Raw genomic sequence first — 25384 nt, forward strand, 5'->3', positions numbered from 1 at the left:
GGGCCACCCAGTGAGTTAGCGGGGAGTTGCAGCCTTGTTTCCTTATATAGAGTCCTGCCTATGGATTGGGAGTTTCGTGAGTAGCTGATAAAGGCGATTCTCTATTCATTATTCCATGTAACTGAAAACACGTGGGTCTGGTTTCTCTCTGCGGTCAGTTGGGGGCTGACATCCATTTTCTCACAGTTGTATTTACTACTGAAAGAAATGCTGGTGGATTAGTTCATTCACATGATCTTTCCGCAGGGGGGCAGGGGAAGGGGAAAGCCTTTGGGCACCTGAGCAGAGGAAGCGGCAGGTTTCCCACTGTTGGAAGGAGTCTCCCGAAATAAAGCCAAAGTGATCCTGCTGCTTTTCTTTCTCAGCCTGTCTTTGTAGAATGTCGATAATCTAAGAATCTTCACAAAAATTTTTAAGCCTATGAAAAGCAGAATATTAATCAGAAAATCATTGATTCGCATCTTTCACTTAAATAACATTTTGGAGAATGTGCGGGATTCCCATGGAGTTTTGTCTGTGTTAGTTAGAATGTGACTGCAGTTGCATATTTATAAGTTATAAGGTCGAAGCCACGGTGGTCAGTTAGCCAAGCGAACGTAACTGATTTGTGGGAGCAGATCTGGACGTCACACAGCTGGCAAAGACTCACAGAGGTAGTCAGCCCCCTGACGTCTGTGGGGAGAGTGTTCCAGGCAGAGGGAACAGTGGCTGCAGAAGCCCAGAGGCTGGGGTGTGCCCCGGGATTGGAGAGACAGGGAAAGGTCAGTGTGGGTGGAGTGTAGTCAGCAATGGCACGGATGGGGAAGATCATATTCCGTCTTGGAAGCCACGCTAAGGATTTCACATTTAAAACCAAGTGTGATGGGAAGCTCCTGGAAAGTTTTCAGTAGAGACCAGAAATGATCCGACCTGTGTTTGTAAAAGGATTGCTTTGTGTGCCAAGTGGGGAACGGGAGTGTGGGCCAGAGTGTAGGCGGGGAGATCACTTGGACGACCTCAGGAGTCCCTGCATATTAACACAGTTACGTTGGGAGCAGGGGATGTGGGTTTTTTGTCATCTTGCTAGCTTCAGTGTTTCCATCTGTGAAATGTGGAGAATAATTGTAGCTGTCTCCTGGTTGCCCCAAGAATCAAGTGAGTTGATGCCTGCCAGACTGGTCCCTGGACATAGTAAGGGTTCAGTAAACGCTGGCTTCATTCTTAGCATTAGTGATACCTGCGGCTACCTTTCTCCCCAGAGTCAGCCACTAGCATGAGTTCGATTGTATTCAGTCTGTCTTTTGATAGTTTTAGCACCTGTGTGCATATCTGTAATCAATATATGTATTTCATGTGTTTTTAAGAATGTATATAAGGAGCACCTGGGTGGCTCAGTCGATTAAGCGATTCTTGATTTTTGGCTCAGGTCACAATCTCAGGGTTGTGGCATTGAGCCCCACATTGGGCTCCACGTTCAGCTCAGAGTCTGCCTGGGATACTCTGCCTCTGCCCCTCACCCCCGTGCGCGCATGCATGCGTGTGTGCATGTGCGCATGCACTAAAATCTTAAAGAATTCATATAAATGGCATTTTGAATATATTATTTTAAAAATCGGTTTGCTCAGCAATATGTTTGCACTCCGTCCATGTTCTAATTTGTTACTTTAACCATCATGCTAATTATGTAATTTGTAATCCATTCTCTACTAACACATAGCAAGGTGGTTTTCCATTTTCCCTATGACCGACAAAGCTGCCCTGTGTGTCCTCGTCCACGTCTGCAGTGCACTGTGGCCACGGTTTCTCCAGAGCATGTGCTGAGACGTGGACTTGCCGGGTCGGTTCTGTGCGCCGGCGGCTTTACAGAGTGTTGTCAAATACCGCTTCTCGGGGGCAGTCTTAGCGAAGCTACTAAATGAACTGGAAAACTGTATTCCTTATTTCAGGTAAGTGAAAAATTCCCTGGACATTTTTGCCTGGACAGAGTATTAGGACTTGTCAAGTACACGAGCTAGAGGAGCCATAGGAAATTCCCCCAGATTTGCTCTACTCAGGAGTGGTAAGACCAGTGGACACGGAGATGGAGGTCACGAAGGAAGAAGTGCGTACTGACAGACCTTCAGCAGAGGGGCGCAGCCCACCACGTAGGGCCCCCCGGGGAGGCACCAGGGTCAGTCGGGAGGCAGAGAGAGAAGGAAAAGCATGGCCCGGAGCCTCAGTGGCTCTTCCATGGGGAAGGGTGAGCAGCTGATGGGGAGGTAGTTGACAGGAATGGTGCCTGCTTGTCCAGTACCAGGTCCCGGGTGGTTGGGGCAGAGAGGTCCTGCCTCCTGGGCTCTGCATTGGGTGTTTGCCTATAAAAGGGAGTTAGCTAGCCCTGGGAGGGGCCGTCCCTCCAGGATTACAAGCCCCAGAGATGTCACAGCATCATGAATACAGAAAATAGAGAACACAATTAACAGAAGAAGAAATGATTCAAAGAGAGTTATGACCTAGATTAGGAACGCCCAGAAACATGAAATTGCTCTTTTTAACCCCCTGCAAGCCTGTTTCCCCTCCTAGTTAAGCTCTGCAGTACTCACAGTGGTAGGAGGCCCTTCTGGAAGTGCCCAGCTTAGGCTCCACCCCCAGAGACTCCAATTCCTTGGGCCTGGGGTGCAGCCCGGGCTGAGAAGTAGTGGTCTGCAGGGAGAGGACCCTGAAAACCCATTCATGGAGGCTTGTAACGTCAGATACAAAGTCAGATATAGGCTTGCAGGCAAGAAGCAAAAGTCATAGGAGTCAGCAAATGTTCTCTATAAAGAAAGTAAGTATTTTAGGCTTTGTGAGCCAGGAGTCCGTATCCAGTCTATTATGTAGATACCACGTAATAAGAAAGAAAATGAATTTCAACAAATTTTTTGCTGATAAAATTCAAAATGTAACAATAAGAATTGTTACAGAGAGGACAGCTTTATGTAATATAGGTGTACTCTCAAGAATGGAACTCTTTTGGGGGGAATAACATTGCATTTAATTGGGGTTCGAAGTTAGTGTTCCTAACATCGAATCGAATGCTGCTCGTGGCTAAGAGCCATTCTTAGCTCACAGGCCAGACAAAGTCAGAAGACAGGATGGACCTGGCCTGCAAGCCTCAGTCTGCCAGGCTGCCCCACCCCACATGAGTGGGCTGAGAGCGTGTAGTTCTGAACTAGGACCAGGAGTCCCTGCCGCTCCCTGTTTCTGTTCCCAGGCGGGACAGCGTTCCCTCTGCTCTGGGTGGTGCTCAGACCAGGGTGGCGTAGGGAGGAACATTCTTTATATTCTTTGGTATCGTGACAGTGCAATATAGACCCATTTGTGGTACCTCGAGGTTTGTGTTTTCCCGAGATTCAGACAGCTACAGGCTTCTTACCAAAGCTTAGCTCCAGAGAATATGGAGCCTCAGATGCCGCAGAATAAAGGTGGTGCTGCTAGAGCTTTCAGTTTGCCAGCAAGTCTAAGAAAACAGTTCCTTGACGTCTGCTCTGCGCTGATCCGGGGCTGGGTGATGAGGGCACGTATAAAGAAGAACGCTGTGTTCTGTTGTCTTCTTGACCCATTGTGGTAGAATCTGAAAGCACCTCTGTGCTTGTGGCCAAACTGATAACCCCAAGAGCCAGGCTCCCAAATGGGCTATTTCTGAATCCATTTTGGCCTATTTTTAAGATTGTTTGGTGAAATGACACTAACATTACATTTCTCCTAGTCCTAAGTTACGGTTTGTAATATTTTCAAACCATAGTCCAGGAAAACTGCCAACACCCCGCACCTCGGCTGCCTGTGGAGCCCTGCACCCACCAGGCTCGACTGCGTTCTCCCACCCCCTCCTTGTCGGCCAGGCTCCAGCCCCTCGGGTGTTTGGTTTCAGTTTTTCAAAACTGCTAAGCTCAGGGCCTTGCTTCCCTTCCTCTAGGAAAGCTCAGCCTGCCACTTACCACATGGCTGGCTCCTTCCTGTGCTCAAGGTCAGCTTGTCACCTTAGCAGCCTTCCCCAACAACCCTGTGGGCAGTGGCCTCCTTCCCCATTCTCTCTGCAGATCCGTTACTGCCTGGAGAGCAGGCCTACCCTCCCGGGGCTCGGCTACAGTGATCGCTTCTGTCTCTGTTGCCTTGTGATTTGTCTGTCCCCTTTCCCTCCCCATAAGCTCCAGGAGGGCAGTGGTCCGTCTGTCTTGTCTCTGCCATATCCCAGGTACCTGCTGGCACCTGATGGCTTTGATGATGACCTGAATTGGACTGAAGGGATTGCCCGTCACAGGATAGAAATGTATTCCTGGTCACCCGTACGTGCTGTAGCGTGCCTACTGTGTGTTCGGCGGTAGACATAAAATGGCAGATGCATCACAGGCACTGTGCTGAGAGCATGTGGCCTCGCAGGTGCACACAGGCCATTTCCGGGCGCCGTAGCAAGGGAAAGGTGAGCCGAGGACTCTGTGGGAGAGGGAAAGGGGGGTGGGGCGCACAGCACAGGAAGGTGCTTACGGGGTTTGCGGGGTAAGTCAAGGAACCCTTTTCCTGTCAAACGTAGGCTGATAACCATTTATGGATAGAAAGCTGTATTTATAAGGAATTCCTCTCTGGAGGGTGATTTGATGCAGCAGCTTTTAGAGGTCCTTCTTGCTTTGAAATTCTGTGAAATTCTGTGCCATGAAAAAGCAGGAAAAGGAGATAAGGAGTTTTGTGGTGGGGGTTGTGGTTTTAAATAGGGTAGTTGGGTAAGGCCTCACTGAGAAGGTGACTCTGGGATAAAGACTTTATGTTTGCAAAAGAACTCCCCTGAGAGTCTTGGCTTGTGACCCTAACTTGATCTGTGAACCAACATTGAGAGGGTCTTTGTTCTGATGTGTTGAGTTGTCCTTAGTGGAGGTTATGGGATTTGTAGAGACAGATGTTGACTTGCGTGAAGCAGGACAGCGGACGGAAGCTCGGCGTCTGCCGCTGGGCCGAGCACACGCACGCTGAGTGCTGCCGCAGCCGCCACCGCGGCCCGGGGCTGCGTCTGCCTCCGTGCGGCGCCCAGCCAGAGCAGCCTGGGGCCAGGCACCGCTTCCGGAGCTGCTCCCGGCTCGTCCACGAGGCTTTGCAGACAGGCCCACACAGCCGTGGCCTCAAATCCCAGTCTTGTGACTAATCCCAGTGCCTCCTGATTTTCCAGTTCTGCTCTTACACCTCACACCGGGCAGATGCCTGCATTTTCATCTTGTTTTTCCCTCGCGCACTGCTCTGCCCCACCTTTCAGGCCTGGTTGGTTTTTCCCATCTTACTGCTCTCCCTGAATGACTGTCATTTCATCCCCAGAGTCTTCCTCTCGAGGGGCCGCACGTATAGTTGGTCTCTTGGCACGAGTGTACTTCACTTGCAGGGACAGCAAGTGTCCTTAGTGTCTGGTAACCCCTGTAGCAAGCGGCACCCACAGGGCACTCTGTGTCCTCTGCAGGGCGAAGGGGGGCAGAGGCAGCAGGACGGGCTGGGAGGGGCTACCTGAAGAAACGGGTGCTGGGAGCATACGTCCTCACGTGCTTGTTAAATAGTTCGACCCGTCAAAAACCCGGTCCTGCTGAGAAAGAGCATTCTGCTTCATCAAAGCTGATAAATCTTTACAATTTTGAAACTGTTTCATCTTCGAGCTAAAAAAAAAAAAAAATGTAAGCTGTAACCTCTTCTTATTGGAGATGAAGTAATTACATTTTAAAAGTCACTCACTTCTTCTGGTTTTGTGTATGTGAGTTGACCCTTGAATAACGCAGGTTTAGACTGCACGGGTCCACTTATACATGGTTTTGTGGGGTTATTTTTTTAGTAAGTACAGCACTGTACATGTATTTTTCCTTCTTTATGATTTTCTTAATATTCTCTACAGCTCACTGTATTGTAAGAATATAGTATGGAATACATAGAATATGCAAATTACGTGTTAATTGACTGTTTATGCTCTCCCTAAGGCTTCCAGTCAAACAGAAGTAGTCAAGTTTTGGGGGAGTCAAAAGTTATACATGGGTTTTCAACTGTGTAGGGGGACAAGGTGGGCACCCCTAACCCACGCGTTGTGCAGGAGTCAGCTGTATTTATCCTTAAATCCGTCTACAGATGCCAAATGACTGTAATTGTTGACCAGTTTTATCCTTAGTGAAAGGTGCGGGCGGGTTTTGTGGTGGGTTGCTTGACTTTTCCTGTGCTCCCCACCCCGCATGTTATCTAGATGGACTTGGAAGTTCACCGTGAACCTTGGTGTGTTCACGTGGCTTTGGCAGTGCAGTCAGGGAAGTTTGGTCTGTCCGACGGGAGCGTGAAGTCACCCAGTTTCAGCAGATGACGGAGGTCTAAAGACTGTGTTGGTGTCTTCGCAGCTTTAAAAGAAAAAGAAAGAAAGCTAAGGAAAACACTGCCTGGATGATTTATCATGATTTTGAGGAAAAGCAGATGTGTGTCCTTAAGGAGATATTCTTACTTGAGAACTAAAAATAGTTTTTTTGTTTTTTTCATGGAATTAGTAGCACAAGGATTAGCTTAGTCTGCAGGTTTCTGGTGAAGAACAGTCTGAATTGCTGGTTGTAGTTAACACTCGCTTGGAGTACCTCTCCCGTAGTTGTAGTGTGGCATTACTAGGGAAACTTTCAGGGAGGTTCCCTCCAACCTCTAAACAACTAATGCTTTCTGTGCTAAATGTCAGATTTCCTTTGGTTTTATATGGAAGCCGTATGTGACTTTTTACCTGGTTCTTTATGGAGGGTGCTTTTTTTTAAGATTTATTTATTTATTTGAGAAAGAATGAATGTGAGCGGGGGAGGGGGGGCAGAGGGAGAGGGAAAGCAGACCCGCCTCAGTGCAGAGCCTGACGCAGGGTGGGGGTCCATCCCAGGACCCTGAGATCACAGCCTGAGCCAAAACCAAGGGCCAGACGCTTAACCAACTGAGCCACCCAAGCGCCCTCTGGGTGGTGTTTTTTAACAAGTGGACATGGGCGCTTGCTGCGGCCCGCTGGGCTGTGTTTACATAGTCAGCAGAACCCACCTGGAGGGAGCCCCTGCTTCCCGTGTGTGCTGCAGGAGCACGTTGCTGAGTGCCCGAAACCAGGACGATGCCCAGTGCTGGCCCAGCAGGCCCTTCCTTAGGCTGCCCAATGGAAGGGGGTCGGGTGTTGCTCACAGGGGGCCCACTGTCCAGTAGAAATAATCCTCGTTTGACAGCCCGTCTTCACAGCTCTCCAGCCTGTGAGCATGGGCAGTCCTCTTCCAGATACACTGATTTTACTTGGCGGTTTCTTCTCTGAGTTCTTTTACTGGTCATTAACAAAATCGATCTGAGTAACAAGCAGCAAGTGTCTTCTCCGATCCCTTTTAAACACTTTCATCTGTCTTGGGGTTCCCTGTGCCACCACGGATTCACTGGAGTTCTGCTGGCTCTGTTGCTCTTTGTCTTCCGCATGAGCTGGCCTGACACCTGTGGCTGTGCCTCCGGGCACAGTCGCCGTGCCGCAGGGCTGCTGTGACAGAGAGCGCTCGTGGCCGGCTGCAGAGCCAGGTCAGCCAGGCCCAACGAGTAGGAGCGGGACTTCCTTTCTGGGTCTGACGTTGCTGCCCAGCCCAGGGACCTCAGGCTGGGGCATCCGGGAGCTCTGTGTTCTTGCCCACATTGTCAGCTCCTTTTGCTGTTGGAAGAGGAAGTCTCCTCTCCTGACTATGCGAATGACTCCATTGCTTCTGGTCCTCTGTGCGTACTGTCTGAAAGGGCTGAGCTGCTGGCCTCAGTATCCCCTGTTGAATGGCGTCTTCCTTGGAGCCCTGCTTCCCTGTTTGTTCTTATCATCTTTCCAGGGACCGCTGGGCTGGGTCTGCTGGTCGGAAGTAGGTCTAACACTGAAAGACGGCTCCAAGTGCGTTATGCTTTTAAATAAAGAATTATTTGTATCTTATTAATCATAAAAGCATTTGTGTGTTTTGGAAAGAAATGATACACAGATGTGGGGCATTTCTTTGATTTAAACTGTCACACTGCAGTTTTAATTTACTTGCTACGGTAAATTAAGCTGTCTCTTTGGTTGAACTTTTCCTGTAAACTGGCTTTTTATCTTGGATGTGTAGAAAGGAGATAGTTTTTAAAGGAATTTCCAGACCCATTATACAGCTAAATTACTCTCAGGTAATATATGAGCCAATATTAATTTATTAATCTCAATACTGATTCCTCGGGTGGGGTCAGGTTTCCAGTGAGAAGTAAATTGAAATGATTGATGACGTTTGGTTTGTGTGCTATTTCATCAGTGTGGGTATAAGACAGATGTAGTTGTTAGTATACAAACATGTCACTTCAGGTAGTCCTCACATTACCCTTAGAGGTAGAAACGATGGTTATCCTTGTTTAGCAGATGATGAACCTGAAATTCAGGCATTTGTTCTCTCAACAAGTAGACCACCTACTGTGTGCTAGGCCCCAGGAATGGGAATATAGGAGTGAACAAAACAGACCAAGGATCCCACCCTCAAGGGCATTCTGGTCCAGTGGGAGGAGAAAGATAATACACAAGATGAATGAGTAAACCGCAGGGTCCGTTTGTCAGCTAGTGGTTGGTGCTAAAGAAAGATATAAGGTGAGGAAGGGGCAGGAGCGGTGGGCTCGGGGTGGCAGGTCACCGTCGTAGATAAGACGGCCAACGGAAGGCCTTGCTAAAAGGCTGATCTTTGAGTAAAGAATTGAAGGAGCTGAGGGAGTGCATTATCTAAGGCAATCTGGGGATATCTGGGGCCAAAGGGTTTCAAGCGTCAGGAACCGGAAGTGCAAAGGCCCTGAGGCAGAAACACGGAGGCCACGTGTGATTGTAGTGGAGCCAAAGGGAGAGATGAGGAGGAAGTGAAGTCAGAGAAACAACACGGTCAGGTCATGTGGGACCTTCTGGGCCTTTTGAAGGACCTGGACTCTTATTCTGATGAGACAGGGACTCTTGTAGGGTTTGAACAAAGAGTGCCATGAACTGACTTATTTTGAAGATCGACTAGACGAGGACACCTGCAGACGTGACCTGTAGAGGGCCCTGAGGGAACTTTCCCGTAGGCGGAAGGCTCGCAGAAAGCTCGAGCTACCAAACCTGCCACGGAGCTGTGCTGCTCTGTGTGCGGTGCTGGACACCACTGCACAGTAGCTCCGCTTCTGCCTCTGAAGAAGGAGGTGGTGGGCTATGAGTCAGTAGGAAACACGTGCACAGATTCACGAAACACATAGTGAACACCGCAGTGGCCCCAACAGCAGGGCCTCCTTGTAGCAGCTGGAGCGCCGGAATGCAGGGCAGGGCCCGACTAATAATAGGGCTCATAGGTGCTTTGACCTTGTTTAACCATACCTCCTCCGTGGGCCCAGGAAGCCAGGTCTGCGATGTTCCAGGAGCTCCCTCTGATGCGCCAGGAGCTGCCTCCCCTGTCGCGCCACTGCCCAGGTGTGGGTGCGCCTGAGACTCGACCCGAAAGCTTCTCAGCAGTTTGGCCGGAGTCTGACCGCCTCATGCTGTTCTTGGATTTACTGACACATCCGCCTGCATTTTTGGTGTTGCTTATGTTCTGCAGTAGTAATTTTACCTTCTTTTCCCTTTTCTCCAGTTAGTCTTACAGCCAACCTCAGACTTGCCATTGGATAGCTTCGGAGAGAGGAATGAAAACCATCAGTAGGCGGCTGTGCTGTCCAGGCAGTTTTTCTGCCTCTTACACTTTATCTTAATGCCTCACTATTTCGAGGGATTTCTGTCTGGACAGATAAGAATTGACATTCACTCTCCCATCAAATTCAAGACTCTCCTGATTGGGAAACTTCTAAGATATCAGGCTAAAGGTTTTGCATCTTCTCTCTGCCTTCATGCAAGATGCTTTACCGGAAGTACTGGCCGATCTTCATTCTCTGTTCGAAAGTGAGAGACTTTAGAAATTCAAGCATTTTTATTAAGGGTTACTTCCTGATTTTATCTCTTTTTAATTAACTCACTTTTATTCATCATTTGATTTATTTGGCTTATTATTCATGTTTTATTATTAATAGGACTTGGAGGAAAAATTGCTTCTATGAAAGCTTATTTGAAGTATAGAAGCTAAATGTCTATTACTTTTCTATTTTCCCCAACTTTGGGTTGTCAGTATGTGTGTGTTTACATTTGCTTCATTTTTTTCTTTTTCTTTTTCATTTTTTTTTAAAAGATGTATTTATTTTAGAGAGAGAGCATGAGTGGGTAGAGGGGCAGAGGGAGCGGGAGAGAGAGAATCTCCAGCAAGCTGTGCTCAGCACACAGCCCAACATGCGGCTTGGATCTCACGACCCTGAGATCATGACCTGAGCTGAAATCAAGAGCCAGATGCTTGACCGACTGAGTCACCCAGGTGCCCCATAAGTTGGCTTCATCCCAGTTGGTAATGTTTGAGATTTCCCTTGGAGCTATGGTTTGAGGATGTGACTGGTTAAATATTATTGTAGGACAATTTTAACAAGCCAAACAGACCAATTAAAAAATCAGTTTTAGGACAATGAAAAGTTACCAGCTATAAAATGTGTAGATTGGTACAGCCTTTCTGGAGAGCAGTTTCGTCATCCTTATCAGAAGCCTCAAAAATGTGTGCATGGTTTTTGACCCAGCAATTGCATCATCGGCTTCGAGGCATCTGTCACAAGACAGTAGTCAGGTACGTGCAGATGGGCCCGTCTGGGGAACTCCCGGCCTTGTAGTTCATGCTTTCCATGCTTTGGAAACAACTCAGATGTTCAGCAAAGAGGATCTGTTTAATTATAGCCCCACAGGTGGGATTACTACCCAGCAGTTACAAATCCTGAGGGTTTGAAACAGTTAGTGACGTGGGGAAACGTTTCGATACATCGCTAGAAATGTTTTTGAAGATTTATAAGACGTTTATACAAACATCCACAAGGAGAATTCTGTGAAGAACAATACCGATAATATTCTTCATTAACAACAATCATTTCTAAATAGTAATATTCTTGAGGACTTAATTTTCTTCTTAGTGCATTTCTATGTTTCCTCTGTTCTCTACGCCCAAAATATTTTTGTAATCAGAAGGAAACAAATTCCATCTTAAGCAATGTTCCCATACAGGGATCAGTCCAACAGAAATGTAATGCGAGCCACATACGTACTTTAAATTAGCCACGCTAAGAAAGGTAAAACAAAATTAATATAATTTGATAACCCAAAATATCAAAACATTATGATTTCAACATATGATCAATATTAAATACTAAAAGATATTAACTTTTATTTTTCATACTAAATCTTTGAGAGCCAGTATGTATTTTTAACACATCTCAATTCAGACTGGTCACTCTCCACCGCTCAGTAGTCACGGGCAGCCAAGGACCTCTGTGTTGGACAGAGCAGCCATCGAATGTTCTAATTCTGTGCTGCTAAGGTCATTTACATGAGTGAAAGGTTCTTACTATTTGCAGATTGAAGTATGATCTGAACTCTGTAAATTTTCTATGACTTAACCAGGTGTAAGTATATCCCATGCTTCTAGATTTTAATTACTGTTTTTAAAAAAAATCTTATAGAGAATATCAGTAATGTCGGGTCCTCAAAGGTCAACTCAGATCTGGTTGTAGTCTCAGGCTTGCTGTCAGCTGTGTGAAAGACAGGAAGCAGACAGACAACTTCTGCCTCCTGCCTTTCCTTGTGCCTTCACTTCCCTGATAAACCCGTGGAGGAATAGAATATAGGTAAGAAATACCAGCTGTAGAGCCACAGAATCACACTTACCTGGCTGTGTGACTGACTTCAGTTTTTCTCATCTGTAAAATGGGTACAATACTGCTCACCTTACAGTGTTACAAAGCGGAAATGAGCTACTGGATGTTACGCACTTGACACAGTATTGTTCGCATGGCAAGTACTTTATTGGGAGCGATGGTAACATGTTAATGTACCATCCCTGAGACAGCCTCTGGATTGCTGGGAGAGCATGACTTCGATGCATGTCTGCATCTGCTCATTGGACACCCTGATCAGAATTTAAAGGATTTGTGGAAAGACAGCATTTTTTGACCTCTGCACTGTTGTTTTCCCACAATGTGCCAAGGCCCCGAGCTTGATAGGCTGGACGCAGTGGCTGTTATTCAAGGACTGGATTCTGATGTGCGCGTCACACATCTGACCTCAGGACAAGTCAAGAGGCGGTCTTTCTGCAGCCCATCTTAACTGCTTGTCCTGACCGGTGTCTACAGGGTAGAAAAATTGTGAGATGTGTTCCCAGACCTCACCTTGCTGTCCAAGATGACCCTGCACTGTGGGTGGTGTGCGGGTGCCTGGACATACACAGACACATCCGTCTGTGTATATATCTCTCCCTGTGTATACAGATCTTGCTTTAAAACAGAATTTTTTGTTTTAAGTAGGCTCTACACGCCGCATGGAGCCCCACACAGGGCCCGCATTCACGGCCGTGGACCATGAGATCAAGAGTCAGACGCCCCACCAAATGAGCCACCCAGGCGCCCCCAATGCAGAGTTTCTATGAGACACTTGCTGCTGCTGTTTACAAGTTACTCAGCTATTTACCACCATGTTCTACTTCGTTTTTTTTAAAAGTTCACTACATTATTTCACTGTGTGGGTCGTGACTTGAATTTTGAAAACACTGAATTAGCACATTAAGCTGTGTTACCTGTGTGTAGTGTTTATGGGATTTCTCCCCCCTTGGAACGATACTTTGTATTTATGTATTCTCAAATGTCTTTATTATTTACTGTACTTGACAGGAAGGCTTGGTTCCCCCTTGGGTCACTGTTTGTCTTTATAACATTTAGTGGATGTTTAGTCCAAGCAGACTCCAGGGTTTAGAGCCTGCCACTTGAAAGAGAAGAGGAGAAGTTGCTCCCTACATGGCTCCGGGAGGTGACTTCAGAAGTCTGTAGTCCGCCGGCTCTTGAGTTCTGACATTCAGCATGGATTTTCACATTCCATTTGAGGAGATCTGAGGAATTCTGAACTGATGTTGAATTCCTTGTTTATTTATTTATTTTTTAGCTTTTAGGAGCACCAGCCTTTCCTGGGGACCCAGAGAAAGTTCATGATTGACCGTTTGCTTCTCCCCAACACTTCCTAAACCCAGCGTTTTCTTACAGTTCCATTTCCTCCAAGTGTTGCCTTGGCTTTCCTGCTGTCCTATTAAATTTAATTTGTCTAAAACTTACCCAGATCTCCCCCTTCCCGAGCCAGACGGGGAGAGCTGGTTGGTGGTCTGGTTGTGCGCTCTCTCCTCTTGCCTCCGCTCCCCACGTTCAGTGACTTCTTTCTCTTGCTGTTAGCTCTCATCATGGGGGGGGGGGGGGAGTTTGCTTCTGACTGCCCCCCCCCCCACGCACACCTGCACTGGCTCCCTCCCACCACTGAGTCTGCAGGCAGCTGCTGCTTTCCAGACCCCTGATCCTTTCCTGCTCCCGCGGAGTAAATTCCCCCACCTCGCAGCTCTCAGCCTGCTCCTCTCCCCGGTAGTGGCTAGTGCCCCGCGACCTTCTCCTGCCTCTGATTATGGTGTTTCTCTGTGGCCTACGCACCCAGTGCTCTGTGCTGCTTCTGTGTACTGAAAGCTGTCAGGGCAGGCACCACGTTTACCACCTTTGTGCCCACCCCTCCTTCCCTGGCACTCATCTTTGCCTGAGGGACCGTCACAGTGTAGAACTCCGGAGGTGCTTTCCCAGAGCAGCGAAAGCAGCAAAGAGCCTGTTCTGTTAGTGCATTTGTTTCCAGCAGCTCCCATGGGGAGGCAAGTGGGGGAGGGGACTGGCCCAGGAGGCCCTTGTTTCTGTCCTGAAAGTAGTGGCGCTCTGAGGACCGGGCTGTCTGCTTGCTGCGTCCCCTTCTCACTTGTTCTCTGACCTCTCCATTAGAAGCTGTCCTCCACTTCAGTTTCAGAGAGAAACTAAGAGGAGCCATCTGCCTTTGCTTGCTGGACTCATTAACTTAAAGAAATGTATCCTGTTTACATTTCTGGCAACATTTCTTTTATTTGGATGGTGGCCAAAGGCAAACAACTCGGCCCTAGTGGGTTTAAAAAAAATAATATTAAAAAAAGAGCTTTCTGAGTAGATATGCGGTTATCTGATTGGGCGAACATTCTAAACCTTGACATGTTCTTAATGTCACTGTTTCATTCTCTAGAAAAAGCTGATTTGATCTACTAGCATTTTAGATCTATCTCAGCTTTAGTATTTACTGTGGGAAGATTTTAGTAAGGAATGACTGAAAAGATTTGGTTTGATTAGGGGCTAAACTAACAACATTTATTTTGAAATGAGATAACAGGATTTGCAAGTTTTGGTCTCCATCCAGTAAAGCTGAAAACCCCCCAAATCTACATCCCCAGCAGACAGGGAATCTATTCTTTGACTAGAAGTTTAAATTGCTGGATTTATAAGTCGTCTTAAAAATGTGCTCTTTGAACAGTCTAAAGTGTTACATAGTATCGAGATGAAGTCACCAAACTGCCTAAGACTTTAACTGTTCATATTTGGGTAACTGGATAAGATGTATGGTTCTCAAAAAATTAATACTTCGTAACATTGTTACTGAAAGAAGAGCTCTCTTTAAAGCTATTAATGAGACAAGCAAATTATCTTCTGCCTTAATTTTTTTTCTTTTTTTTCTGAATGTATATGGATTTTAGGATTTTCTGGGCTTTGTGTTTCAGGAAATAGGTCTTTTTATTACAAAAGAATGAGGCAAGGTGTTTTATTATTGTAGTATGCCTGCTGTATAGTTGTGTCTTTCTTTTAAGACATCAGCAGCTCTATATAGTGATGGTGAACCCGTGTAGCTCTCAGTCCTGCCAAGGTACAGTGGATAAAACATTTCCAAGATTTTATGCTCTCTCAAAAAAGCAAGAAAAAGAAGACTCTTATTTTAGGCAGATGTCCCAAAGTAGAAACCTCTCCTTTATCTTGGTTTTGGGTGTTCAGAACAACGTTGGCAGAGAGTAGTTTTTCACTAGGATAAATTTAAAAAGGCAAGACGGACCTCTTTTTTCCTGATGCTTTTTTCCCTCCAAATAAAGAGACTAAGATACAGAAAATGGACCATAGCTAACTGGTATATTTCAAAGTTCATCAGTTTTGTCAATTTCCCTGGATTTTTAAAAAGAGAAGAAGGAGCCTTTTCTTCATGTTTGGGAGCAGTTAATTTGGACCGGTCCCAAGCTTGCCTGGGTGGCAGTGTGCTCAGTGGGAACACAGTCTGCTTTTGCATAGACCAGGCTTTTCTAAGTCGAACCTGTGTTCACCCCAATAATTAGGGAAGGCCTGGTTTGTGCAGTGTTGAAAGCAGGCTTGGAAATGATCACTCTGTCTTCTAAGTCCGTTTCGATTCCTGCCTTCATCTCTGACCTATAAAAACGAAACTCCCCAGAGAGCAGAGGCTCAATTTCCCTTGTGAGTGAGGAGGTGCTCCTGGTGAAGCTGAACTTTTTTCATGTGTGAAAAGAGCACTGAAAAGATAGCTGGTGTGTCAGACCAAATTTGCTGAGTGTGACTCGTGCGTGCTGGGCCGTCAGGAATGGTAGGTGGGTTGGTTGCCTGACTTGGAGCTGGAGCTGGGGCTGGGCTGAGATCCTGACCCATCTCCTTTGACGGGTGAGGCGCTTCCTGTGCCTGGGTGGTGGGGAGCTTTGTCTGATTTGCACAAACATGCTGTGACCCTGTGCCAAGAATCTCCGCGGAGAGATCTCTTCTACCTTCTCTGTATGCAGGTATTTTTTTGTTGTGCAGCATGTGGAGAACATGAAAATCTTTGTTTTCTTGGGTTCTTGAAGCTTTTCAATATTGTCCTTTTGGGCAGACGGGAGTTTGGTGTGAAGTTGTCAGAGAAAGTGGGGAGATGGGAAGGACCCAGAGGCAGGAGAGCTGAGGACTTATTCAAGTCCTGTTTCCCCACTGGGTGGGTTCTAATCCACTGTTGCTACTCGCTGACATTCACCTGCACTTCATAAGCTCGCTTTGAGACCCATCCATCTCGCTTTCCCTACTGACCCCTAATAAACCTTCCCTTTCCACACCACGAAGTTGGAACGTTTTTTGAAATAATTATAGGTTCTCAGGAACATGTGAAGATAATAGGGAGAGGTATCACACAATTTCCCCCAGTGGTTACATTTTCTAGGACTGCAGTGCACGCTCACCACCAGGAAATTGACACTGGTTGTGTGTGTGTGTGTGTGTGTGTGTGTGTGTGTGTGTGTGTGAGAGAGAGAGAGAGAGAGAGAGAGAGAGAGAGAGAGGGTCTGTGACGTGCTCTCCCATGTGAGAGTCTGTGTAACCAACACAGCTCAGCTCCATCACCTCCAAGATCCTCCAGCTACCCTGGCACAGTCACTGCCTTCCTGCTCCCTCTGCCGTCCCCGATCCCTGGCAGCTGCTAATTCGCATTCTATCTTTGTGACTTTGTCACTTCAAGAATATTGTATAAACAGAACCACAGAGTATGTGACCTTTTGAGATTGCCTTTTTTTACTCTGCATAATTCTGAGATCCATCCAGGATGTTGCATGAATCAAGTGTTTGTTCCCTTTTACTGCCGAGTCCTATTGCATAGCATGGCGGCCCCCACAGTGTGTGAGCATCTCTCTGCTGAGGGACTTCGAGGTTTTTAGGGTTGAAGCTGCTCTGGACATTCTTGCACCGGTTTTTGTGAGGACATGAACTCCCATTTCTCTGGGTTCAACGCCCAGGAGTGAGATTGCTGGATTATATGATAAGTATATGTTTAATTTTTTAAGAAACTGGAAAACCATTTTCCAGAATGGCTGTGCCATCTCGCACCCCCACCAGCTGTGCATTGGACAGCAAATCTCTCTGCATCCTCAGCCCCATTTGGTGTCCTCACTGGTTTTGTGTGTTTTAGCTGTTTTAATAGTGGGCAGTGGTATCTTGCCGAGATCTTAACCTGCTTCGCCCTCACCTCCTTACTTGCTGTCTGCGTGTGCTCTCTGGTGCAAGGTCTCTTCATGTCTTCTGCCCATTTTCTAACTGGATTGTTTTTCGAGCTGTTGAGGTTTTTTGTTTTTTGTTTTTTGGTTTTTTTTTTTTTAAGATTTTTATTTATTCATTTGACGGAGAGAGACAGCCAGCGAGAGAGTGGGAGGAGTGGGAAAGGAAGAAGCAGGCTCCCAGCGGAGGAGCCCGATGTGGGGCTCGATGTGGGGCTCGATCCCAGAACGCCGGGATCACGCCCTGAGCCGAAGGCAGACGCTTAACGACTGAGCCACCGAGGCGCCCCACAAGCTGTTGAGTTTTAAGTGTCCTTTATATATTCTAGATAGGACTCCTTCATTAGAGATGAAGTTGGAGAAGTATTGCCTCCTAGTCCACAGAGCATCTTTTCAGCTTCTTTTTGTTGTTGTTCTTTTTTTTTTTTTTTTAGCCTCTTAAGAGAGTCTTTAGCAGAACAGAGTTTTGATTTTGATGAAATCCAATTTATTAATATCTTTCTTTTATAAATCATGCATTTTGTGTCCTGAGCACTGTTCACCAAGCTGTGGACCCTGAACATTTTCTCCCATGCTGTAGTTTTACATTTGGAGTTAATTCTGTTTAAGATCTGAGGTTTGGGTGAAGGTTCTTTTTTCCTTTGCCTGTGGTTGTCCAATTGCTCCAGCGTCCTTTGTTCAAAAGGTTATTCTTCATCTGTGTAATTGCTTTTGGATCCTTAGGAAAGTCAACAGGCCACACTTGTGTAGAAGCACCTTTGGGTTCTCACCTATGTTCAGTCGACACATGTGTCTGTTCCTTCACCAAATCCACACAGTCTTGATTAGTGTAGCTGTATAGTAACTGTTGAAATTGGGTAGAGTGATTCCTTTCACTTAGTTTTTCTAAATTGTTTTAGCTAATCTAGCACCTTTCCATAAATTTTCCATGTATCCCATGTATTCCATAAATATATATATATAATGTACACACACACACATCTGCAGCACACACCATATCCATATCCGTGGGATCTTGCTGGGATGTTATAGAAATTGTGTTAGACTTCTTTATCAATTTAGAGAGAATTGATGTCATTACTATTTTAAAGCTTCCAATCCATGAACATGGTATGTTCCCCCACTTAGTAGGTTTACTTTGATTTCTTTCATCAACAGTTTATATTCAACAAAAAGTCCTGTACATGTTTTATAAGATTTATACTTTTTTAGTGATTGCTAATAATATTGCATTTTAAATTTCAGTTTCTGCATGTTCATTGCTAGAGGACAATTGACTTCTGTGGGTTGATTTTTACATCCAGTGACCTTGCTGAATGAGTTCACTTGACTTCTAGGAGGCTTTTTTGGTAGATTCCTTGGGATTTTCTACATAGGCATCATTTCATTTCATCTGAAGATAGGCTTAGTTCTATTTTTTCTCTCTGTCTCTGATCTTTATGCCTTCTATTTCTTTTCTTTTTTTTTTTTTTTAAGATTTTATTTATTTATGTGACAGACAGCCAGTGAGAGAGGGAACACAGCAGGGGAGTGGGAGAGGAAGAAGCAGGCTCCCACCAGAGGAGTCCAATGTGGGACTCGATCCCAGAACACCAGGATCATGCCCTGAGCCGAAGGCAGACGCTTAACGACTGCGCTAACCCAGGCGCCTCTATTTCTTTTCTTTACCTTACCGTACTGGCTAGAACTACCAGTACCATGTTGATTGGCACTGCCGAAAGTGGCATCCTTGTTTTGTTCCCAGTTTTAGAGGAAAGGATTCAGCTGTAAGTTCTTGTCCATGTTTGTGAAGTTAGCGAAGTTCTCTATTCCTAGTTTTCTGAGTGTTTTTATCATGAATGGATATTAATTTTTTTTTAATTCCTAGGTCTTTCTCTCTAGCTCGATTCCGAGTTTCTGGAGAGGAGACTCTGCTTCATAAACATGTTGTTTACCTGCAGTGCCGCACTCGTGCTTTTCCCGGAATAAGCATTGAACACATGTTTGTGGATCAGTACCAGCGTCAGATGCACGTGGGCCCTGAGGAGGGAGGTCACAGGAGCACCTCTCACCAGCAGTCCCGGTCTGCTGGGCCTGGAGGAGACATTGTAGCTACTGTTCTTGGTCCCCGTTACCGTTCGACTCAGTGGTTCCGGGCAGAAATGGAAGTTGTAGGCACCAGACCGACGCTGCAGCAGAGATACAAGGAAGGCAGAGCTGATGAGTCTGCTCTGACCCAAGTGTTGGAAGCGAAACACTTTAGGGAAACTGCCAACTTAAAGCCACTGAGTTGTACACTTTAAATGGGGGGATTGTATGTTATGTGACTTATATCCAATAAAGCTGTTATTTTTTTTAAAAGCAAGTGCCAAGTGGGCAGTGAGGTCCTGGTGTTCTCTGTGCCAAGGGGTAAGTTACGGCTCCCGGTCGTTCGGGGTCCTGCCAGACCACTCTGAGCCTGTGAGGGCTTTTCCAGACAGGCCCCCTGCTGCTCTTTGCCCACCGCAGTGTTCACTGGGTCCCCTCAGAACTCAGAAACTGGCTTAGATACAGTATTGCTAATTCAGAAGCACGAGCCTAAGAATGATGACCTGGACCTACTTCCCGGTCGGGCTGTATCTCCCGTAGCCCGGACCCCTCCGCTCCTGTACTTAACGCATTTCTCCATCCCCTTGGCCCCCCGTCTCGGGGGTAAGAAAGGGGCCGGAAATACTTTAACAGTGAGGAAGCAAAATAATGAAAACAGTGGGCGCCTGGGTGGCTCAGTCGGTGAAGCGTCGGCCTTCCGCTCAGGTCATGATCTCAGGGTCCTGTGTCGGGCCCCCTGCTCTGCAGGGAACCTGTTTCTCCCCCTCCCTCTGCCCCTCCACTCTGTTCCTGCTCTCTCGCGCACGCGCCCGCACGCGCACTCTCTCAAAATAAATAAATAAAATCTTTTAAAAATAATAATGAAAAGTTTCTCATCATCACTAGGAGGGGTGGCATTAAATCGAGGATGTGCCCCCCCTCTAGTTCCTGTTTCGGGGGCGGCAGGCCACTCTGCTTGTGGTGCATTTCGGTTTTGTCCTGTCTCCTGACTGCTGGGCACTCTTGAAGCTGAAAGAGGCATTGTGTCCTCCTGGTGTCAAGGAGCTGCCAGGTTTCAGCGAGTTGAGACCAGGGTGCCTGCACGAAGCGAACCAAGGGACAGGTCCTGGTGGATATAGCCTGGGAGTTTCCTGCCTGATGACAGTCGATGCCCGTGCTGAGGCTCTCTGTTGTGAGGTCATCTTGGGAGCACAAATTAAACCCTTTCTGTGTCTTTCATCTTGCAGGGCTCAAGGGTGCTTGTCGATGCACGGGACAAGCTTGGCATTCCGTGGCAGTATTCGGAAAATGAGAAGCACGGCATGTTCCTCCTGGCCTTTGAGAACAAGGCGGGGCTGCCTGTGGAGCCCGCCACCTTCCAGCTGTACGTCCCCGCTCTGAGCGCTCTCTGGAGGGACTCCGGCATCAGGGAGGCTTTCAGCCGGAGGAGCGAGTTCCAGCTGGTAAGTGCGCCGGCCCTCGGGTGGCACGGTCATGGTTTACATGGCCGATTGGACCTTCAGTAGAGATTCCTTCAAAACTGTCAAAGTACCAGCAAGCTGCACATTGCTGTAAATCCTAATATTCAACAACAAAAACACGTAACAGGCAAATCAAGCCATTAAGTGGTTTAAGAGGGGCGACATGAATTCAGTCTGGCTGAGTCGGTGTTCTGTTCAAGGAGTGCAAAGGGTTCTTAAAATACTAAAAGTGAGTGTCACTCGCAGAGCTTGAAGTGTTTAGGCCTTGTTCATAGTAGGAAACTACTGTCTCCTTCGAATCACTTCGCAGCTTGTACCATGCGGCTCCCGGCTGGCCGGTCATGACTGTTCCAAATCAGCACTTTAGGAGCTAATCTGAGCTTTCCCAGTTGCTCTTTTCCAATTCTCTCCTTCAATTTTAAAGTCTGAAAGTTTCAAAATGCCTGGTTGTCTCTGTCATTTGGATTCATTTAAGATATGCCTGTTTGCATTATGGCTTTATCTCGCTATCCTCCATTTGCCATAGACCAAGTATCTGGTTTCTGCTGTCACTGGCACAGCTGTGCCCGCACACACCTGGGGGCTCCAAGCACCCGGGACTGTCACACTCTCCACCTCTGGGAGCTGGGACCCCGAGTTTGGAGGCATCAGTCCCCTCCTTTCTTGACAGTTTTGCCGTAACACGTACTTTTCAGTTTTCTCTATTTTCAAACTTGATATAAATGGTTTCATACTGTACATATTCTTCTGTGACCTGCAGGTTTGAGACTGATGTGTACTGCTAGTGTGGCCGTGGTTCCCTCGTTTTCACTGAGTTCCTGTGTTCCACCGCGGGAATAAATTGAGGGGGCGGGGACGAGGTCCATTCTCTCATCTGCGTGCTCTGGCCTTTCTTGTGCGTCTTCCGACGCACGTGTGCAGGGGTTTCTTTGGGACGTGTCCCATCTGAGCAGGACTGCTCGGTCATCAGGCACATAGACCTCCAAATAGACATGATCTGTCTGATCATTTTCCAGAGCGGTCATACCAGAGAGTCCCTGTTGCTGTCATCCTTGCTGATACAGAGTGTTACCCGACTTTAAAAATTGTAATAGCATCTCCTTATGGGTTCACCGAAATTCCCCTGATGGTGTTGATTAGCTACATGTGTTTTCTGGGCTATGCCTATTCATGATTTTGCCAGTTTTTTCTAACGAGTGATTTGTGTTGGAGAGGTCCTGCAGGTGGTCTCCCTGGTCATTTTTTCCATTCAGTTTCCATATGCTCTCCACCCCATCTCGCCCGAGACTGACCTCTTACAGAGGCATAGTAATCAGCGCCAGGAGATAGGTGTTGATGCCACCCCATGAATGAAGAGACAGACCCTACTCCCGTCTCACTGTTTTCCCTTGAGGGGCTTTCCCATGTGCCAGGATCTGGCTCCGGACCCTGCGCGGCCTTGGTCATCACTCTTCTCAGTCTCCAGTCCGTGACTGTCCTCCGTCTTTTATTGGTTTCCATGACCTCGACACTTAGAGAGTACTGGTCAGTTATCTTGTGGCGTGTCCCTATTTGGATTTGTCTGGTATTTACTCATCATTAGAATGAGATGATGCATGTTTTGGTAGGACAACTGCAGAAGGGATGGAGTGCCCACTGAGAGCATCCTTTCTGGGGTTTAGCTCCTGGTGACGTTGACGTGAGCCTGCAGCGCTCAGGGAAGGCCATGCCTGCCAAGGCTCTCTGCTGTAAAGTTACTCTCGCTCTCAGTACTATTGAGTATTTGGAGACAATGCAGATATCCTGTTTCTCCTCAAGCTCTGGCCCACTCGTTTTAATATCCACTGGTGGGTCTTACAGGTGACATTTTTATAACGCTTTCTTCGCAGTCTTTTTCAAGTTAACTTTTAAAGTTAAGGTGGAAGAGTTAGTTCAAAGAATGAGAGGGTGTGGTTGTCACGGAAAGGAAATCTTAATCTCCTAAAGGGCAGGAATATCAGAAACAACCAGGGAATACAGTATCGAAGTGTGAATTTGGGGTGTAAGTCTTTCTGAGAGAGAAGGCAGAAATCGTTACCACCAACTGAGAATTCACCAAAGAAGCAACTGCAAACATCAGAGCTGATTATTTACAACTCGTGTTGAGTAAGCGTTCGGTCTAGGAGGGTGGTGTGCTGGGGCGGTTTTGCCCACCTTCTGTCTGCTTGCGCCGTTGCATGCAGTGTCCTCGAGCTGGAAGGGACCTCCCAGCCGAGTAAGTCAAGGCCTCGTGTTGGTCCAGACAGGGAGATAAGCTGGAGAGGTTATGGTCGCTCAAGGCCGTGTCGTCTTAGCTACTACCATGAGGAACTCGGGCCTCAGAAGCCAGTCTGTTTGTTTCTCCATTCATTCATCCAACATTTATGGAGCACTTTCTGTATGCTGGACACTGTGTAACGTGCTGGGGATACACCGGTGAGAAGACCAACCATGAGCCCATCCCCGAGAGCCTTTACTCTAGACCTGACCTTGGCATGGGGTTCGGGTAAGGCTGCCGGAAGATGGGTATCGGTCCCTCTGTTTCCGTCTTGTGCGCCCCACAGCCGGGCTCTCTGAAGACCCAGTGCCTGGGAGGTGTGCCATTCCAGGGAGCTGTGTATCCTTCAGGACTGTCCTAACCGAGGGCAACAGTGACAGTGGGTTTGGTTCATTGGGTAGTAGGTACATGGGTGTTTGTTATTCTCATACTTTGTACTTTCCCATATGTTTCCTTTTATTTTAAAAAATGAGAGCATTTTCCTGAAATAGGTAGACAGTAAGCCGTCCTAGTCCTCGTTGCCAAGGCGTGCGGTTACCGCCAGCCGAGAGGCGTAAGCATTGTCATGCAGCATGATTGGCCCTCCCCTCCCCCGTCTGCAGCCCGACCCTGGTCTCCCCTCTCTGTGGATCTTTCTCTTAGTGTCAAAACCTTTCCAGGGTGATGCTTCATCAACTTGTGTTTTGCTTTTTCTTTCCTCCCCGGGTGACAAGCCTTTGACCGTCTCTCAGTGGAGAGATCCAGTAGCTTTGGGAATTGCTGTCAGCCAGGTGTTAGATTTTTTTTCTTGTTCCCTCTGCTCTCTGGGTTTCATTGCCATTCCAGGCAGAAACAGAAAGGGGAAGAAGAAGGCCGAGTCTGGTGACTGCCTTGTGAGGGCCCTTTCTCCTGGGTGGTGAGCAGGGCGGGGTTCTTCCCGCTCCGGAGAGGAGATGGCCATGCCCTTGTGTTTGCAGATGCCGACTGCCGTCATACACAGAATTCGGTACAACCTCCGCAGCTCAGAGAAAAGAAAGGAAGATCACCATACTGTGTTAGACCTTATCTTTCAAAACGCATTTAAGTAAGACATAGCAAGACGCTAAACTGAGAGGTTTTTCTCGTAGGTGTAATGAACATAAATATCGTCTACTTCTATGGCCTTTTGCTAATAAAAGAGAATTTGGGATTTTTTTTTTAAAGATTTTATTTATTTGACAGAGATAGAGACAGCCAGCGAGAGAGGGAACACAAGCAGGGGGAGTGGGAGAGGAAGAAGCAGGCTCCCAGCGGAAGAGCCGATGTGGGGCTCGATCCCATAACACCGGGATCACGCCCTCAGCCGAAGGCAGACGCTCAATGACTGTGCCACCCAGGTGCCCCGAGAATTTGGGATTTTTAAAACATGTCTTGCAAATTATAAACTAATTAATCTGCTTGTAATACCGAATATGGATAATATTTCCAGTTTGTCTGCTTTCTGTTATACCTTTGAATTTAGGGTCTCGTTCATCAGAACAGTACAGCACAGGTGTGCCCGCTTCTTCTGTGCGTAACTGTTGCCCACACAGCGCCCACAGGTTTGCGCATCGTAATCCTCGCTGGGCCCGCGCGGGTGTGCTTGCAGCCCGTTCTGCGTGCCAGGCCCTGTGCTGAAGTCGAGGCCCACTTATTTGAAAGCTGGTGTGCAAAAAAATGATAGCAGTAAAATGTGTGGAGAAATATAATAGAGGAGTATGCAGGCTACATTAGGGTTAAAGGGAGAAAAGAGGCAATTCTAACCTGGCAGGTAGCAGTCAGGGGAGATGTTTTTGGAGATGTGTAAAGATGAGGTAGAATGAACCACTGGGGACGGTTGGGAGTGAGGTGGCAGAGGGGGTGCTGCAGACGACGTGCGGGGTGGTGAGGGCAGCCAAGAGCTGCTCTGTGCCTTCCGTGGCTCTGCCCCCTCCCCTGTGTTCAGGCCAATCCAGTCTAGCTTCCCGACTAGATTTACTGCCGGGGGTGGGGGAGGTCTTCATCTTCATCGTCGGACTCCTACAGCCCCCAGACAGGCCGGGGGAGCAGTGAGGAAAATCACTGGGTGCTAAGCTCCCTGAATGAATGGAGCCAGTTGTGGCTTTTCAGAGCGTGCTCCCGAGACATGGCTGATCGGCTGCATTTACAACTTAGTGTTCTCCAGGTCAGGTGTAGCCTTTTCTGGCAGGAGGACTGGGCAGCAATCCTGGGAGTTTGGTGTCTCCTGTTGGAGTCCTCACGTGCCTTCCCATGGCATTTGTGCAGAGGCTGGGGCGACCACACAGTAGGTGTGCTGCACACACCGTTCATGTGGATTGTGGATGAGCCTTCCAGTTCTCACTTCCAAGTGACAGGGCCTTGTGCTCTCTCGAGACTGTCTTCCTTACTCTTGCTTTGGGAGGTGGGACTAAGGGGTCGGTTCAGAGGAGCAAGTTTATGTGGACTGCACGGGGTTTCTTGATTTCTTTCTTTTTTTTTTTTTTTTTTGAGATTTTATTTATTTATTTGACAGAGAGGCAGTGAGAGAGGGAATGCAAGCAGGGGGAGTGGGAGAGGGAGAAGCAGGCCTCCCGCCGAGCAGGGAGCCTGATGCGGGGCTCCATCCCAGGACCCCGAGATCATGA

At 47.4% G+C, this 25384-nt stretch overlaps 1 protein-coding gene across 1 annotated transcript in view; it reads left to right on the plus strand.

Annotated features, from left to right (window-relative positions):
• The window catches only part of GNA12 (G protein subunit alpha 12), a 106483-nt gene that overhangs the window by 24293 nt on the left and 56806 nt on the right, over positions 1 to 25384 (plus strand). The window contains exon 2 of the mRNA XM_026516358.4: positions 20255 to 20470. Coding sequence (XP_026372143.1) covers positions 20255 to 20470 — 216 coding nt within the window. The remainder of the gene's footprint in view (positions 1 to 20254; positions 20471 to 25384) is intronic.

This window comes from Ursus arctos, unplaced genomic scaffold, assembly GCF_023065955.2.
Source record: "Ursus arctos isolate Adak ecotype North America unplaced genomic scaffold, UrsArc2.0 scaffold_2, whole genome shotgun sequence".
In the NCBI taxonomy this organism is placed as follows: Eukaryota; Metazoa; Chordata; class Mammalia; order Carnivora; family Ursidae; genus Ursus; species Ursus arctos.